The 18,670-nt window shown below is 43.7% G+C and overlaps 1 protein-coding gene across 1 annotated transcript in view; it reads left to right on the top strand.

The window, feature by feature from the left end:
• Positions 1-458: 458 nt before the first annotated feature.
• The window catches only part of tshz1 (teashirt zinc finger homeobox 1), a 39,693-nt gene continuing 21,481 nt past the window's right edge, over positions 459-18,670 (top strand). Inside the window, exon 1 of the mRNA XM_080441362.1 lies at positions 459-580. Coding sequence (XP_080297488.1) covers positions 541-580 — 40 coding nt within the window. The 5' untranslated portion in view covers positions 459-540. The remainder of the gene's footprint in view (positions 581-18,670) is intronic.

Raw genomic sequence — 18,670 nt, 5'->3', positions numbered from 1 at the left:
TTACTTTGTTTTAAAAGGTGAAAATAGATCGGCAACACATTCGCTTTCTGGGGTGGGATCCTCTTGTCTGGATGGAACCGCTGCGAGGGGCTTTGGGGGGGCTTTTGGCAGATGTCCATATTCCTCCCTGCTAGTAGACACAGACAGAAATGTGAACGGGAGGTGATCGCCGATTTTTTTTTGACAAAACACGCCGCAATGAGTTCATACAATCGACTGTAAGATCACGAACGAAGCCCTTGTGTGCGTGTGTGTGTGTGTGTGTGTGTGTTTTTTTTTATTATAGATAAACACGATCAAATATCTCTAGACATAAACCTCACTTCATCGACGAATAGACTTCTTTAACCTTGTTTAAAAAAAAAAAAAGACCAACGGGGATCTAACGTTTCCATTTTTAATTTCATCTCCACACAAGGACTATATTAAGGAAAAAGACATTAGCTTTCTCTCTTTTTTTTTCTTCCGAATTGGGGTTTCCTCTCCTGTGAATGATCTCTGCATGAAAAGTCAAGCGGAAAGTCTTGCAGCAGTTCTACTATGCCGAGGATAAAGCAGCAAGCGCCCAGGCGGTCAGAAGGTAAGATATTAGCCTCTCTCCACACACACACACACACACACACACACACACACACACACACACACACACACACACACACACACACACACACACACACACACACACACACTCACCTCCTCTTGGCAACACTACATTCAGCATTACATACAGGAACAAGTGAACATACACACTTAACTCTGAGAGTGCACAAATGTAACCAAATGGACCCATATGGGTCCATTTGGTTACATTTGTGCACTCTCAGAGTTATAACGGTTATAACTGTGTTACAACTGTACTGTAAATAACACAGTTATAACCATGTGTGTTACAAGTGTGTAATAACTTTATGTACAAATAATAACAGGCCCTTACATGCTCACCCACTGCAAGTATACGTACATGGACACTACAGGACCTCGTCACAGTGCAAAGGGGCTGTGTGTGTGTGTGGAGGAGATACTAGTGGACACACTGTACAATATACTGTACATTCGACATCCACATCCTCTACACCGTATGTGCGTAAAAAAAACTATAAGCATATGGCACCAAACGTGTCACCCTGATAAGAGGCATAGGTGATGTTAAATAGCCTCTTATAGGCTATCTCTAAGGATTATAGTGGAACGGGGGGGGTACATGATTTTGTTTTCTCGGTATCAATCACATTGTGCTGTAATGGATAGACAACAACATTGTTTCATTTAGCTACACTACCACGCTTTATGCTGTGTTTAATTATCTGGGCTGCATTTCATTTGCAAAGCTCCCCAAGTTGATCCTCTGATAAGTTGCCAGGACCCCCCCCCCCCCCCCCCCAAAAAGAAGAAAAAAAGATAAAACAAACAAAACCAACCAAAAAAACAACAGATAAACATATCGTATAGTCTCTTATCTCCTTTTACAGGCCAACATGTTTGATGTTTGGTCCCAGGAAGGAAGGAGTGGGGGAAAAAAAAAACAGCCGCTGATTCTTATTTTCAGCTTGTGTTCCGCTCAGGGATTGCCATTCTTGATTTGATGCTTGATTGATTGTCTGTCATGCGAAGCCTTTGATCTATTCATTCCTGATAAACATCAGTAAATCATTCACCACGGAGACACGCATGCGCTTGACAGCTGGAGTTACTCAAATAGGATAACTTTTTTGCCCCTTGTCGAGCGGCAAAGAAAAGGCAAATTGAAAGAAAAAGTTCTTAAGCGGGATAAATACTTCGCGATTAATACCCGAGGGGGAGGGACGTGGGGGCGGTGGGGCGGGGGGCAAAGAGGAGGGTGTTGGGGCGTGACGAGATCAGAGAGAAGCACACAGGCCTAAGTACTACAATGTAAACTAGGAAGGCTACCTCATTTTGTTAATGCTTCCGAGCTGACTTTCCTGCCCCACGATACGACAAAAGCTTTGTAAAGAACAGAGAGGAGCTATAGTGGTTGTGATTCTCATGGCCCACAAAGCCACAAGAGACCGAAAGTGAGATTAATAATAACTTCAAAGTTGCAGAAGTGCGTAGTCCGCTCTTAGCATTTCATAGTGTCACGTTGATATGACAGACTGAACAGTTGTCATGACCCTGTGACTCGTAGAACGCCAAACATTTGACCTCATAGGAGACAATTCTTACCCCCTGACTTTCTTAAGGGAGTCACAGGTCTCTCTCCCAAATTAGTTTAATTTCAGCCATTTCAATAATTTCACAATGGCTTCTTTATATAAGTGTTTTACATCTCATCATGCTAAAAGATGATGAGCATGTACACGACGATGAAACGGATTCAGACCTATACTTTGACTACAAAGCTGTCTTTTACAAGCTGTTCTGTGGGAGAGCTCATGTTTGCCTCAATTTGTGAAGTCGCTGAGAGACGTTGAGTGATTGACAGGCTTTACCAAATGATGGGAGACGGCCTTTGAAGCCCATGCGGTAATGACCAAAGCCGAATAAAACAGCTGTAGAATGTTAATCAGCCACTGGAAAAGTGAGGTTAAGCAGACTTAATCAAGGTTGTTAACGCAAGACTTTGAACTCTGTGGGGTTGTAATTTCTAATTGACATGTGGATTTACTGATGGGTAGAGAGAGAGAGAAATGGGTTCGAAGAACAAGCCGTAATCATGAAAAGGTTTTGTGCAAGTTTATACTTCTACCACAAATGGCAATGAAAAGCGTAAAAAAACTCAATTATTTTCCTGAGCCACTCTCTCATGGTCATTCATCCCAGTTCTAAAGTTGTTCCGCTGCCTCTCAACTTTAACATTTTGATTTAATTGTCTGTTTTTGTGGTAGACACTGGCCAATGGTCAGTACCAACTTTCCAGGGATTTGTCGCCATGTTATTTCCAGTACTTAACATGGTGGATCCCCATCAAAATATTTGACAATGGCTCTGTGCATCTTCAAGTATAAAAGGGGGTTGTCTTTCTTGGCGACTTTGTGCTCGACTGTCTGGGGTTCGTTTGTTACTCCTCTCTGCATGAAATATTGTACACACCTAAGAATGAGGGCTATTTTTACAACGCATTACATGATATTTCCGTAACCTAGATTTGTCACTTTGGAGTCGCGCTAGACTAGAACAAAATGTTGCATACGCTCCTCGGAGGGGAAGGGGTTTTGAATGGTTCTTTTTCTTATGCCGTTTCAAATGGCCTCTGTTTTCATCCGTCACCATGATGATTTCTGCCCCTGTAATGGAACTGCAGCCTGTCCATTTTATGACCGGTGACGATACATCAGTGTTCTTTCGTTTGGAACCACATTGCTGCATCTGTTAGTTTTTGGCAGTTGAGTTCAATGCAGTGCAATTTGAGCAGCAGTGAGTTTTGCTGCAGTCATTTGTCGTCGTTTGCTGTTTTTTTCTCTCTCTCTCTCTCTCTCTTATCTCCCAAGGGCTCTATTTTCATTGAAGTGCAGTCTTGTGGAGGTATTATGTGCAGGACCTTATGTTCTAATGTCAAAGTCATAACATAAACAGAAATTAAGATGATAATTAAACAACTGTATCATGCGGCACAACAACAGTGTCATTAAGCTTTAAATGAATCAATAGTGAACGTTTTATATATTTGATCTAATGGAACAAATTTTGTCATTTTCAAATGACAACAGTAAACAAAAACACCCAGCAAAGTTAATTGTCTCAGTACTCAAACCATTGACTGTGTTGTGTTTATTATAATAACCCATGCCCAGAGGGAAGGGGACAAAAAAAGGCATTGATGGTACTGGAGACCTAACTGACTCACTAACACGTACCACTATTGTCACAGTTTTAAGCTATATTATATTACAGTGTTTCACTGTTGTCGTAGTGTGCAGACAGACCAGTGTACTTTACAGAGAGATAATAATGATTAGAGAAGTCTTATCGATCAGGGTGGGGGGGAGACAACAGTTCAGTTTGTGCCTTGGTATTGAGGTCACGATTTGATTACATTTTCGGTACCGAGGGGGGGAGGAAAAAAAGGAACACCGTTGCCAAATGTAATTCTACGTCTTTATATGGTGAGACAAACAACAGGCCTCTCTGGACTATCCGTTTTCCACCGTTGACTCGGTGAATCCGCAAACATTGTCGGCATCATCCAACGGTGTCACACACACTGCAAAGAATAACTTGACTTCATCATAAAATACGTCAACGATTGTGTCCTTCCGGATTTCTAACATTATTTTATTAACCACTTTCGACCTGATGTCCCTATTTTGAGTACGTCATTATAGGCAAACATTTTCATACATTTTTTAAAACATTTTCCAAAACTGTGAAATTAGATCTTCAAGCATGTTGCGATGCGACGCGCTGTTGTGGGCTATTTTCCTGCAACGTCGTCGCACGTCAAAGTGACTTAAGTGGTTAATACCCCATTTGGCCAATCACGTTGTCCATACGTCAGCATCCGCTCTACTAGCTAGTTTGGCCTGTGAAGAATAGGCGGAGCAAATGTTGCGTCCGAATGACGCCAGCCTTAGAGACATGCCATCTCCATGCTCATCTGTTGCAACGAGCAGCGATGCATGAAAAAGGTGGCCAAGTTCCCGTATCTGTGATATGTTTGTTTACAGAGACAGTCAGTCTTAAAGAATTTAGGAGTATCTGATCGTGAGCTGAATGCACATTGGTACCGTCAGCTGAGACAGAGTGGTGGAGTAGCTTCGGTTCTGGGCAGAGGAAAAGAGCGTAGGTCACGAAGGGGAGAGAGGAAAAGCGTGTTTTTCTTTCATAGGGGAAAACGTATAAAGTTTACAGACTGTCTGGATTCACCCGACTAAAAGCAACTAAAGGCGTTTGTCCAAACTGAAGAAACAATGTGCTACATGCGGCAGAGGAAGCAAAGAATTATATGTGAATGTAGTTTATCTATTGACATCCGTGGGCTGCCTTTATTTTCTCCAAAACATCCCCCACAACCACACACACACACACACACACACACACACACACACACACACACACACACACACACACACACACACACACACACACACACACACACACACACACACAAAAAACAACAACACAACACAAAAAAAGTTCAGTTTCCATTCTTCCTGACGGCATCGTTAGCCGTGGTCCCTAATTATCTGGGAAGCTGACGGATCACTGACAGGGCCCCACCGATTAATGCTGACAAATCCAGCAAGGTGTCAAGTCTGCAAGCTGCCTTGATGTAATCAACTCTGTGTTAGCCACTTCCCATAAACCCCACACCCACTCACACACACACACACTCACTCCCACCACCCCAACGCTGCAGCCATTCCTTCCCAGTATGAACTGAATTGTAGTGCACACACTCGCTGGGTGCAGTGTGAGATACACCACAACCAGGGTTGCCAGATCTGCTTATTATAATTTCCCCGCAAGATTTTATTTGAAAATAGCCGACAAGCTCACAACGCGTCGTGTTGTGAGCTTGTAGATCTGCTATTTTCAAATAGCTGATGTATATGTTAAAGTGCTCCTGTGGCCCATAGTCGCTTCTTTTGGGCTGGTTTTCCTAGACCTGGTTGCTTGTTTCCCTCACAGAATCTGGCAACACTGACCACAACTGCGTGACTAAAGGGCTTGATATACTTCGTTGCACGGCCGGTGTTGTTGCGCACCGGGAAACGGCAGATCTACGAGCTCACAACCAGCAACGCAATGTGTTTTGAGCTTGGAGATCTGCTTTTGTTCGGTGCGAGACAAAGTATAAATCCGCCGCTGCTTTTTACGGACGGACACACACCATTGGACGCTGCAGAGAGGTCATCAAAGTGGTCATCTGTGGAAAACCCTTTTTTCTTATGTATCGAAATCAACAGCTAATCAGTAAAGCGGGTGCAAACGAGGCTGGAGTGCGAATGCAGGTTGTGTCTGCGTCAATGCGTCGCCAGGCAGGGTAGAGACGTGCATGTGAAAGCGTTGTTGCTGTGTTTGCTTTCATTGCATTTTCATGTCTGCTGTGCGTGTGTGTGTGTGTGTGTGTGTGTGTGTGTGTGTGTGTGTGTGTGTGTGTGTGTGTGTGTGTGTGTGTGTGTGTGTGTGTGTGTGTGTGTGTGTGTGTGTGTGTGTGTGTGTGTGTGTAAAAAAAAGAAACTGCCCAATAAAGCAGTGCATGTTAAGTGTCATTAACAAGTGACATTGATTGAAGAAGTCAATAGACATGTATTATCTCACCACACTACACCACTAGTTTCATTTGCATCTGGATTCAGAGCCAGTGGGACTCCTGGAAATAACACATGGTGTGCAATGTGCGTGCATAAATACATACACACAAACACATACAGAGTAAAAACCTAAATGTGCACATACACACATACAGTATGTGCATGGAAGCCCTTCCCTCCCTGTTGATTTACTTAAACATGGAACATGTACAATGATACAATCACACACACACACACACACACACACACACACACACACACACACACACACACACACACACACACACACACACACACACACACGTACACTCAACATAGTGTACACCCTGCACTCTCTGTCCTCATCTTCATGGAGGTTAAATGACAAATGAAGATCGATGACTGCGCTCTTGTATAAGAGAGAGGGTCGTATTGGAAATATGCTGGAATTAGACTCACGGGTATAAGCATCACACCACTAAGGAATAACTACCCCTGAACTTAACAAGGGTTTAAGATAGCAGGAAAGCCTGAGTTTCTCCTTACATAAAGTACACGGCAGAGAAGAGGGAACCATGATCGTTGGAGTTGAATTAACTCTCAGGACATTGCTGTGTACAATGCTCGTACACACGCTCACTTTCATTACATCCCGCATACAAAATGCGGAAATGAATTAATGTGTGTGTGTGGGTGGGTGGGTGGGAGTGTGCGTTGGTCGGGATTGTTTTTTTCGGTGTGTCTATTCACCAGTCTTGGCGACCGAAACTAGACTGAGCCACAAAACAAGCCACAATGCTCACAGGGGCCGTGTAACAAGGAAAGAATCCATGACCTTGACATAGAATTGGACTTAGGCAGTGGTAAGCAGTCAAGTTTTCTACTGCATCTATCAAAGGATTTACTACTTAGTGAAATGTAACAGACCCATAGATCCACTTGGGAGAGAAGGAAAAAGAGAAAGGCCAGTTTGCAGGGAAACAACACCACAACATCAAGTCGAAACCACAAAATTCCATTCAGCAAAAAAGTCTCTTGAGACACGCTTGTTGGCTCTCACAAGTTTCAAAAAGCTTCCGCCTGTCCGCCTCGGAAGCACTGAAAAAATGCATAGAAAATAAGGTGGATGTCTCGCCTCCAACGCCCATTTCCGTGTCGTGTTTGCCAGTCGCGTTAAGTAAGTCCAAGTGGAAATCATATTAGTTGAAGCCTATCTAGCTCGCTGCATAGCAGAAATGGAAATTACAAACAATATTCTTCGATATTTTAAAATATATCTTAGTGAACAGAAATGACAAACGGATGAAGGCTCCCTGTCACAACTTCTGTGAGGCGGAGTTACAGACTGTCTGTAGCGTTCCAAGATTGTGGAAGAGATGTCTGGCTTGAGAGACAAATTTCACCCTGAAAGTGTAAAAAAGTATAATTTTTTACGTTGCACTGAAACTCACTATTTTTCACTTGAATGGTGGAGAATGCATCTCTACTATGACAAAGCATTCAGTACGTATAGACCTGCATGGCTGCCTGAGTGTGTATACTGTACACAGTAAAGTCCTCGGTGTTAAACGCTTAAACCCTACGTGGTTAACCGGAGTCCCTCAGGGCTCTAAACTAGTGCCCTTTCTGTTTTCGCCCTATACTAAATAGCCAATCTACAAGCTCACGACGTGCTGAGTTGTGAGCTTGTAGATTTGCTATTTTCTGCAAAGGTTTTCCCCAGAATACAGATGTTGGGGTTTAAGTGGTGATTTTTTTACAATTATAACTCTGTAATGCACAAATGCACTCTCACAAATGCCCTCCCTTGCATTTGTACACCTTCAGTTGAATGAACACTGGGGATTTGATTGTGCATGTGCACAGATGGATTAATTCCACAATGCTCTTTTATATTTGAACGTAAAGTAGCTGAAATTGTGAATATGAACGGTAGCGTATTGCAGTCCACAGATCATTGGAGCGGTAGAGTATATAATGTTATAGTGTGGGGGTCACCTATACACCATCAAAGACAACGCTCAGCTCTCTGCCCGCAGTCATTCTAGAAGGCCGTGGCAAACCATCGTAGGTAATTGGACATTCAAAATGGGCCAGCTGCATTTGCTCCTCACGCACGCACGCACGCACACACACTCTCACACACACACACACACACACACACACGCACACACACACACACACGCACGCGCACACGTATGCAAACGCTCACGGACTCGCATAGCTCTGTGCAGTTGTCATTTTTATTCCCCCTGCAAATCAGTTTGAGGAAAGAGGACGAAACGGGGAAGAGAATGATAGAAAGAAACGGTCGAGTCACAATGTAGAGACAAGGAGACTGGAGGTCCACACAGTACATTCAGAGGTCAGTGTGTTCTCAGGGGAGACCCTGTCTCCATTGCATTCATCCTAGTCAGAGCGGTGTGTGTGTGTGTGTGTGTGTGTGTGTGTGTACACACTTGTGTTTTGAGAGTGACATGTCTGTTTTCTGTTTCTTTTTTCCTTCTTGACTACAGCAAGCAACCCGTATCGTGTGTGTGTCTGTGTGTGTACTTGTGTGTGCGTGTTTGACCCTGTGTGTTATTACATTGTATGTTAGTGTGTGTGTTTGTACTGCATGTTTTCGTTTTATTTCTTGGCCAGAGTTTGGGTGCCGTGCCCCTCGAATCCAAAGCAACGAGGGTGTTCCCAGCCACTAATTTCAGTGTAACATGACATCAAAATGTTTGTGTGTGTGTGTGTGTGCGTGTGTGTGCGACGTGTGTGCGTGTGTGCGTGTGTGTGTGTGTGTGTGTGTGTGTGTGAGTGCGAGCGTGCGTGCGTGCGTGTGTGTGCGTGCTCGAGCTCACATATGCCCATTATCGGGCTGGGGCCTGTGTGTGTGTGTGTGTGTTGACTGATGTATGCCAGACGCATGCTGTTATTGGAGAGAGTGAGTAAGGCTCCGACTGAATGTGACCAAAGCGAAGGGACTCGTCTCTCGAGCACTCAGTCTTTGGCTCCAGCCTCCTGCGTAGCGTCTTGAGCGATCTTAGAGGAAAAGTACAGTATGTGACATTTCTATACATCATATGTTCGGGGAAACTGGCAATCGAGACAGTATTGTCTTTCATAATAAGTAACCCTGGTGATCAGACCGAGGATAGGACATAGATACAAGGGTCTGGTTTGATTTACCGTCGCCCCCTTAGGGATACATGTTATAATATTCCTCCTTTCACTGCTGCATGGAATCAGCAGGTTGAAAGATGTGCTTATTCCCACAGCTATATGTTTCACGAAACTACTGCTGGCGCTGATTGTGACTGATTCACACGCATTTACTAATATATTCACTCACATTCTCCTCGTTTACACACTATGTTGATGTGTTGCTATGCTGTATGTGGACATGGTGCATTTCATTACTGCCAGCTGTAAAGCAAAATGTCCCTTTGCTGTATAGAAGCAATGTGTTGATCATTTCGAGTCCAATATGTCATTTTTAAATATATGCGTTATGTATATTAATTATTGGTTTATTAGCCAAATTCCTGACTGGCTTCTGGACTTTTTCTATGAGACAAATACTCAATTGTGCAAATTAATCGTAACTCCCCAATGCAAAACACATAGTCATGTCGCCCTGGTCTTTTAAACTTCGTGCTGAGCTGTCACATACAGTAAGAGTTCAGTCCGTTATTTCAAACGCACCAAAAAATGTCTTTGACCGAGTGAAACAAACACCAGCATGATCAATAATGAGGGGATTGTGTTGCCGTATAGTGGTCACCGCACAACTGGGCCTCCAGGTTGTGCTTTGTTTTGCTATCCTAACACAGTCTTTGAATCCTTGGATTGGATCAGGACCCTTCAGAGAGGGGCATGAGCGAAGAGGAAAGGAGAGAAGCAGCTAGGGAGGGGAAGAGGGACCCATGAAAGAAAAAGGTATTAAAAGTGACAGACGAATAGGACCTGAGTAGAAATTCTCCCGCGGCAGCTGTGACTGCTGCCATTGCTCTTGACAGGTGTCAATTAAGAATTACTGCCGAAGCCCCCCTAGTCATTTTTTCCCAGCCCAGCTGTCTGTCTGCGTGCCTTTGTGAGAAATAACACTTTACCCTTGTCATTGTGTTAGCGCTTAGCCGCGGTCGCCCTAGAAAATGAGTGCATAGCGGGCACGCTAATCGATAACTAGTGTATTAGCAATTATTCTGCCCATTGATTTACGGTGGGGCGCCAACTCCCACTGTGTTGTCATTAGCCGTTGATTATATATGGCTGTGCTAGGCTACAGACACAAATGTACACACATGCACACATAGTCCAGTAGTACACACACTTTCACTGTCTCTGTTGCCAGGTAGATTAATTTGCTCCTTCTAGCTACGTGCCTACGAACCTGTGCATGCACACAAGCCTTCACCAGGTCCCCTCCTTATTAGGAAACTAGTGATAATGTTGAGGATGAAGGATGGAGTTTAAAAAAAGGAATCATCAAACACACCACATATTGGTCTGTAGTTTGAGGATGATAACACAGCTGAGGCTAATGTTGTGATTCACAACCTTTTTCATTCCAATTGGACCCCAGTTGGATATGCATTAGGCCACAGAACCCCATACGATACCATTTTCTTTTCTTTTTTAAATCTCTGGGACAAACTTCATTGTAATATACTCTGTTATTTTAACGTTGAGAATGTACAAATGAAACACTCTCAGATATACAGACCCCGGTGGTCCCTGCATCTGACGCTGAGTAGTGCCAGTGTGCTAATGGACTAAAAAGGTAGGCCTAATGAATTTAGGACAAGCGGGAACAACAACAACAACAGCACCGGCTTTTATTGTATTTTATTTTGCCATTTCATTATCGGACTCGGCGCTCTCCGCAGTCAACGTGCCGTGGCTCTCCAGATAAAGTGGAAGAGGGATGTAATGTGTGTTTGCTGGTTAGATATGGCTGTCATTAATCAATCCCGCACGTTGTCAGCGGAATATTGCGGGGACACACCTGGAACGCCACAGACACGGCGACAGTTTCAGTTCACAGTGCTTGGGAATATCAGTGCTGATGGGAGTTTTTGTTCGCACCTGCATGCAACTTGCAGAAAACACTGTGCTGGGTAGTTATCGGCCAAGTGTGGCAGTTTACCACTCTCTAAAAGGGGCCGTTTCGGGGGAAAACGCTCTATGTACTGTATGTGTGTGATAAATGATCTTTTTGCATTGTTACAGTTCCTCTTCCTTTGTTTTCTAGAGTGTAGTTAGCTTGCAGCTAAAATTGCCTGTTGGTTTCAAACCCCAAACGCTAACTAGCTAACACATTTTTGGGAAAACTTAAGAAGAAATATCGTTTAATCTACTGAAACTATCTAGCAAAAGTCTACACTATAATTGATGGCGCTGGATTGAAAAGCAATGAATATCATTTTTTTTGGGACAACAGTTTACTGTAGATAAGCCATCTGGGAACGGATACAGTTAACAGATGACACTTTGTCCTTGAGACTGGACACTGGGGCAGGTCACGTTGTGGTCTGGTGTACTGCCACCACCATCTCTCATTCTCATGTCTCCTCTCCCTGCATCTCCTTATCTCAGTCTACCTTCTCTTCAACCCCCCCTCTCTCTCTCTCTCTCTCTCTCTCTCTCTCTCTCTGTCTCTCTCTCTGTCTGTCTGTCTGTCTCTCTTGTTTTTTTGTATCTCTACCCCAAACCCACCCCATCCCTTCTGTGAGCATTTTTCTCATCTTCCTATATGTCATCAATCTCTACCATACTGACTTAGATTTCCTGCTTCCCTGCTCATATTTTCTCTCATCTTTTACCATCTCCCTTCTTGCCCTTTTTTTCCCCCAGCTATCGCTCTTTCTCTGGCTGCTTAAGAGTCAGCGAGCCAGTTATGAGAACATCAACTGAAAAACTAAACGAGGGAGTATAGCACACCTCTCTTTTAGACTTATTGGCTTCACTCCCATATTTTCAAGGACGCTTTTCCAATAGCCTGCGAATTTTGCACGTATACCGTAGTCACACTCTGGTCGTTTCAAAAACTCCACAAAGCAATTAAATGATTTCCTATTTTACAGCCGTCACATCTTTTTTGTTTATTTTATTTTTATTTTTTTATATATCAGCTCATTTCCATTCCCGCTATGCAGTAGAAAAGCGCCGCTCTGGTAGCAAATCAGAAAGAAAACATTTTATCGGTGTGACTCACGGAGTCGGCATATATAACATTAATTAATATACGGCGTTATCGTGAAAAGCAAATCTCGTGGCCACCACCACAGCCTGGCTGGGGTTAAGCCGTTCCCGGGTTTAGTAAGCTGCCAACTGCGTGTCTCTGTACCGCTTGATAGGCATTTGAAAGGGGATACAGTGCCACAGGGTCTGTTTCGAAATGATCGTCGCCACATGCTCTCCTGAAATTCCTCCCCAAATCTTTCCTGAGCCCCCCATGTCGTCGCAGACAGTAGCAGTCACAGGGGGGGTATATGATCGTCTGTCTCTGAGAAAAACAGTGTAGGGGGGGGGGGGTTGGGTAGACCCCCATACTCCTACTACCACTGTCTGCACGTCTGCTTCCTGCTTTTTAATCCACTCAATCCGGGAACGCATCTGTGTCATTTTAGATTTTTGCTATAATCATTATTTTATACTTTGGGCTATTCAAAAATAGCAGATCTACAAGCTCATAGCGCGGCACCGAGTGCCGCGCTATGAGCTTGTAGATCTGCGATTTTTTTTTTTATCTTGAGAATTTGTGCAAATCTATGAATATATATATATTTTTAAAGCGAACATGTTTAACTCAAATCTATGCTTCTGGGGGTCCCTGGAACCAAATATTTTGAGATGGGGGGTCCGCTGCCAAATTCATATAATTGTGGGGGTCCTTGACATGAAAAAGTTTGAGAACCACTGATATAGCAACGCAAGTTTTTCAGAAACCCTGTTAGGATTTAGAAGACATTTGTAGATGCGTTCCGGGATTGAATGGGTTAACTTTTAACGTCAGTGTTTCACACACACACCAGCCAGCCAGTCTGACATGTCTGTCTAACTGATTGACTGAAAGGGTGTCTGTCTGTCTGTCTGTCTGTCTGTCTGCCTCTATTTGACTGTCGACACAGATGTTGGCCCGTCTGTCTCTCTGTCTCTCTGGTCCATCTGCCTTCAGTCTGTCACCATGGTAAAGGCACTGTAAACAGTGGGATGCCAAGGGCTTTTGTATCTCCCATGATAAGCTAATTAATGTCTAAACCTGCCTGTCAATCTGTCTCTGGTGTTTTGTTCCATATTGGAACACGTCTGAGTCTTTGAACTCACGCACAAGTTCAAAGATTATTTTATATATTTATTAAATGAATCTCCTCCTGGCTAAAGGGCCGTTCACACCAAGCCCTCTAACTATATAGTTCACCATCGCCTTTGTAGTTGTGGTCTTTGAGTTAGAACATTTAGTTTTAACTATATCGTTATTGTTATAGTTATAGTGCTTTAGTGGTAACTTGCTAGTCAGTATCAATACTGCTGTAGAAGTACTCTGTTACGTTAAGTAAGTTAAGTTAAGTTAAGTAAAAGTCCGGAATTCAACATTTACTTGAGTAAAAGTACAAAAGTATTGGTATCAAAATGTACTTAAAGTACCAAAAGTAAAAGTACTAAAATGTTTGAAAATAGCAGATCTACGAGCTTGTAGATCTGCTATTTTCAAATGGCCTATGTATAAAATAGGGCTAAAGTGGTTAATGTATGTTTTATAATGTAATGATATATATCTGTATAAGTAACTAGTAACTAAAGGTATCTAATAATTGTAGTGGAGTAAAAGTACAATATTTGCCTCTGAGATGTAGTGGAGTAGAAGTGAAAGTATAGACAATTGGAAATACTCCAGTAAAAGTACCTCAAAATTGTACTTATGTACAGTACTTGAGTAAATGTACTTAGTTTACTTTTCTGTTAGCATCAGTGTTTCACATACAACTGGTAGAAGAATAACATTGATTGAGAAGTTTGGTAAGTGTTTCTGGACATGCAGTCCTCCAAGAATGAACAAAAGTAACCAGATGGACCTTTGCTGGTCATTTTAGTTACATTCGTACAGGCCCTGTTACAGGACTATTTGTGGCCTATCCAGATCCGAGTCGCATTGTTTTCATGCATTCTGAACAGCAAAATACCACATGGAAACTGATGTTTGCAATTCAGATTTGAATCTGTTTCCTTAGCCTTGTTCTGACTGCATAAAAGCAATCTGACTCGAATCTGTATTGAAAATGTTAGGCTGGATTTGGGCTGCCAGTCTGAACAGGGCCTAAGTGGTTTAAATAACGCTGAGAATTTGACCGTGTGTTAGACTGAGTCATCATCCGTGTGAAGGCTTGACAGCGGGCGTGATCAGGATCAATATGGCTCCATCCATCCAGCACACGGACATACTGGCGGACACGAGCAGGGTTGCCAGATCTGCTTATTATAATTTCCCCGCAAGACTTTATTTGAAAATAGCCGATCTACAAGCTCACAACGCGTTGCATCTGTGAGCTTGTAGATCTGCTATTTTCAAATAGCTGATGTATATGTTAAAGTGCTCACGTGGCCCATAGTCGCTTCTTTTGGGCTGGTTTTCCTAGACCTGGTTGCTTGTTTCTCTCACAGAATCTGGCAACACTGGACACGAGCAGTACAACTATACAGTAGTTTGAGCAGACCAGTACAGCAAGAGTTGTTGCATCACCCGCTGATGTTGCAAATCGCTGAACACAGGTGACAAACCTGCCTCTCTTGACTATCATATCTGCCCACAATTATTTATAGTGTCCTGAAATAGAATCGTAAGACATCCAAAGGCCTGAGCATTTGTGCTAAATGGCAAGAATTCTGCACGGGTTGTAAATCATTTCTTTGTCTTATGGGTCCTTTTTTTTACACTCCCAGAGTTAAATGGAAGCTCCAGATTCTGCTGTGTATTTCTGAACCAGTATTATATATTTTTGTCGGTATATGATGGCTCCACAGAACAAGTGCTCGACTGTGTGCTCCTGTGGTTAATTGTGCAGGTCTCTCTCTCTCTCTCTCTCTCTCTCTCTCTCTCTCTCTCTCTCTCTCTCTCTCTCTCTCTCTCTCTCTCTCCCTGTATGTGTGTGAGGATATGTTGTATGGATCTATTATGCATGGAGGAGCAGAGCAGAATGTCTGCATGACCGGGGACAGAGAGCATGACAGGAGTGAGTGAGGCATTAGTGTGTGTGTGTGTGTGTGTGTGTGTGTGTGTGTGTGTGTGTGTGTGTGTGTGTGTGTGTGTGTGTGTGTGTGTGTGTGTGTGTGTGTGTGTGTGTGTGTGTGTGTGTGTGTGTGTGTGTGTGTGTGTGTGTGTGTGTGTGTGTGTGTGAGGGGGAGGGTGGGGGGGGGGCAGGAAAGAAGCTATGGAAGGAGGAGCATTAAAGAGGGTGAAAAAAAGACAAAAAAGAAAGAGGGGTGTGCACAGGGGGAGTGGGAGAGGGAGGTGGAGACGCGGAAAGAGCAAAGAAGTGAAAAAAGAAATAACCGAAGGGGCTCAGAGAGGAGGAAAGAGAGAATAAAAGGAAACAAGAAAGAAAGGTATCGAGGTGATGGAAAAAGGGAGACGAGGCAGAGAGAGAGAGAGAGAGAGAGAGAGAGAGGGGGGGGGGTGTCATCCATGGCTGCCACTCATCACTCACAGCTTAATGACGCCATTTTTTTTTCTTCTCCTGCCTTTTTTTTCTTTCTGTGTGGGAGGGGGAGGGGGAGGTGCAGCTCGGCCAGCGCCCAATCAAACGGGGTCATTGAGAGTTCACAACCTCCAGGTGGGGTTTCCCTTTACTAGGACTGATAACCTGCTGTTTGCGTGCGTGCGTGCGTGCGTGCGTGCGTGTGCGTGTGTGTGTGTGTGTGTGTGTGTGTGTGTGTGCGTGCGTGCGTGTTTCCGTTTACCAAACTTGTGAAGACCAGTTTGAGGCAAAAAAACACCCAGTCTAAGTGAGGACTTTTGTAAAGTAAGCAACATTTTGAACCGCTGTTATTTACATTATTTATGACCTGTTTTGTGGTAAAGGATTCAAGGGTCCAAGGTGTAGCTGTAGGGTTCTGGTTAGTTAGTTAGCTGTGGTGTTTAGGTTCATGGTTTTGTGGGGGGTAAACCACATTAACCCTGTCGTCTCTATGTTGGGCATATCTTTATAGTTATCATTAAGACTATATGCGAAAACAGATCTACCAGCTCAGTAGAGTGTGTAGATTAAGTATAAATCAGGATTACAAGTCGGAAACAAGTCCGCAAGGACTTTTTTGGACTGACCTTTTAGACAAAAGTATTTTAAATGTAACTGTGATGTTTTACATTCTTTTTGCCTAATAAACATTTCAATCAATCAATTAAGTGGAATTTTTTCAACAGAACATCCTCACAATCTTAATATTCTAGGTCATGGGTCTGCCCCTATATGGGGTCCTCAGAGTTACTAAAGGATTGCTGCCAAAAGTATGTTTGTGAAGGGAAAGTAACTTTTTTGTTTTACATTAACCACTTAAACCCTAGCACTATTCTATCTCTATTCGCTGAAAATAGACAATCGTCACAGAAAAAAACAAAAGAAAACATAATTTAACATAAAATAATTTACGCAACACTGATGATAGTAGCCCACTGTCAAACAAGTCTATGAAGCTATCTGTGAAATGTATCAAAACGTTTAATTTGCCACCCCACAATGGAGGTCCCTGCTTCATCTAAGAGGTCCTTGGCCTAAAAAAAACGTTGAAGACCCCTGTTCTAGGTATTTGAGAGAGAGAGAGAGAGGGGGAGAGAGCGAGAGCACATTTGTTTGTTTGGATGCCAAAGTAAAAGGCTTGAGAGACGAATAAAACCTTTTGACGTGAGGTTTTCAAGGACGACGGCTCTTTAAACATGTTTGTGGGGATTTGTGTTTCTTACCTGTCAGCCTTTCAATTTGAGAGAGAAAACAGTGTTTATCAGAAATCACGCGATCGAGGAGGACGACCCCACGTGTTCTTGTGTGTGTGTGTGTGTGTGTGTGTGTGTGTGTGTGTGTGTGTGTGTGTGTGTGTGTGTGTGTGTGTGTGTGTGTGTGTGTGTGTGTGTGTGTGTGTGTGTGTGTGTGTGTGTGTGTGTTCCTGTGTACATGCACTGTGAAAACCTGTGTTCATTTACCTCCGAGAGTGTACAAAACTGACAATTTTTACACTCACACAGTTAAATCAGATCTAAGGATTTTACTGTGTGTGTGTGTGTGTGTGTGTGTGTGTGTGTGTGTGTGCGCGTGCATGTGTGTGTGTTTGTGTACATGTTCTTAGTGTGTTTGTGTACCGTTATCTGTTGTGCCTGTTTGTCTGCTACAAAACATGCTGTGTTTTGCATCTCCTTCTGGGATTGGCCTGATTCCTATTCCAGCTTTAGAGTTTAGATTTTTGCGTGTGTGTGTTTGTGTGCGCTCGCGAGCGTGTGTGTATGTGTGTGTGTGTGTGTGTGTGTGTGTGTGTGTGTGTGTGTGTGTGTGTGTGTGTGTGTGTGTGCTCGGATCAGCAGAGCTCAGCCTGTCCTCTCATTCATTCCCTGTTTCTGGGAAGCATCAGCCATTTAAAACTCAAACGGCTCGCTTTTTTCTACACTCTTCAACTCCTTGCACCAAATTTGGGGAACAGCTGGGGAGGCCGCGGCGATGATTTGTCTCCCTCTGCCCGTCTGCCTGACAGGTTGAGAGCACACACACACACACACACACACACACACACACACACACACACACACACACACACACACACACACACACACACACACACACACACACACACACATTCTACGCACACGTTCACTCAGGCATGCACATACAGTATGCACTCAGTTACACACACACACACCTCCATGTACACACTCACTCACTCATGCATAAACATGTACACATGCACACAGTAACACGCTCACTCAGGCATACACACACACACACACACACACACACACACACACACACACACACACACACACACACACACACACACACACACACACACACACACACACACACACACACACGTACAGACTCTCACACAGACACATAGCCCATATAAGAGGCCATGTTCTCGGGGGCGCTGCCAAAACGCTCTGATTTCCTTTAGCCTGGGCGGCCATACATCAGCTCGGGGCCTCCCAGCCCGGATGGCAGGGGCTGACAGAATGACATGTGTCATTTATCAAACAAGGGGCGCCAGGCCTCGGGAAAAGAACAGACCGCCGCGTGACAAAGCCCCCCGAGAGAGCTCCTCTCTCCTCTCCCCCCCCCGCTCCGCAAACCAGGAGTGTGTCATGTGAGATAGACACTAGACAAACCTTAGAAGAAAATATTTGACCGAGACTTTTACTCCACGTACAGAATGGAAGTGTGGAATGGTTTGTTCATGAAATGAACCCAGCTTAAAAACCAGTGTGCTGTACGTGTAGATCTTTC

The sequence above is a fragment of the Gymnoscopelus braueri genome, assembly GCF_963280865.1.
Source record: "Gymnoscopelus braueri genome assembly, chromosome: 11".
Classification (NCBI taxonomy): Eukaryota; Metazoa; Chordata; class Actinopteri; order Myctophiformes; family Myctophidae; genus Gymnoscopelus; species Gymnoscopelus braueri.
The sequence above is the reverse complement of the archived record's forward strand: the minus strand, read 5'-3'. Positions and strand labels throughout refer to the sequence as shown.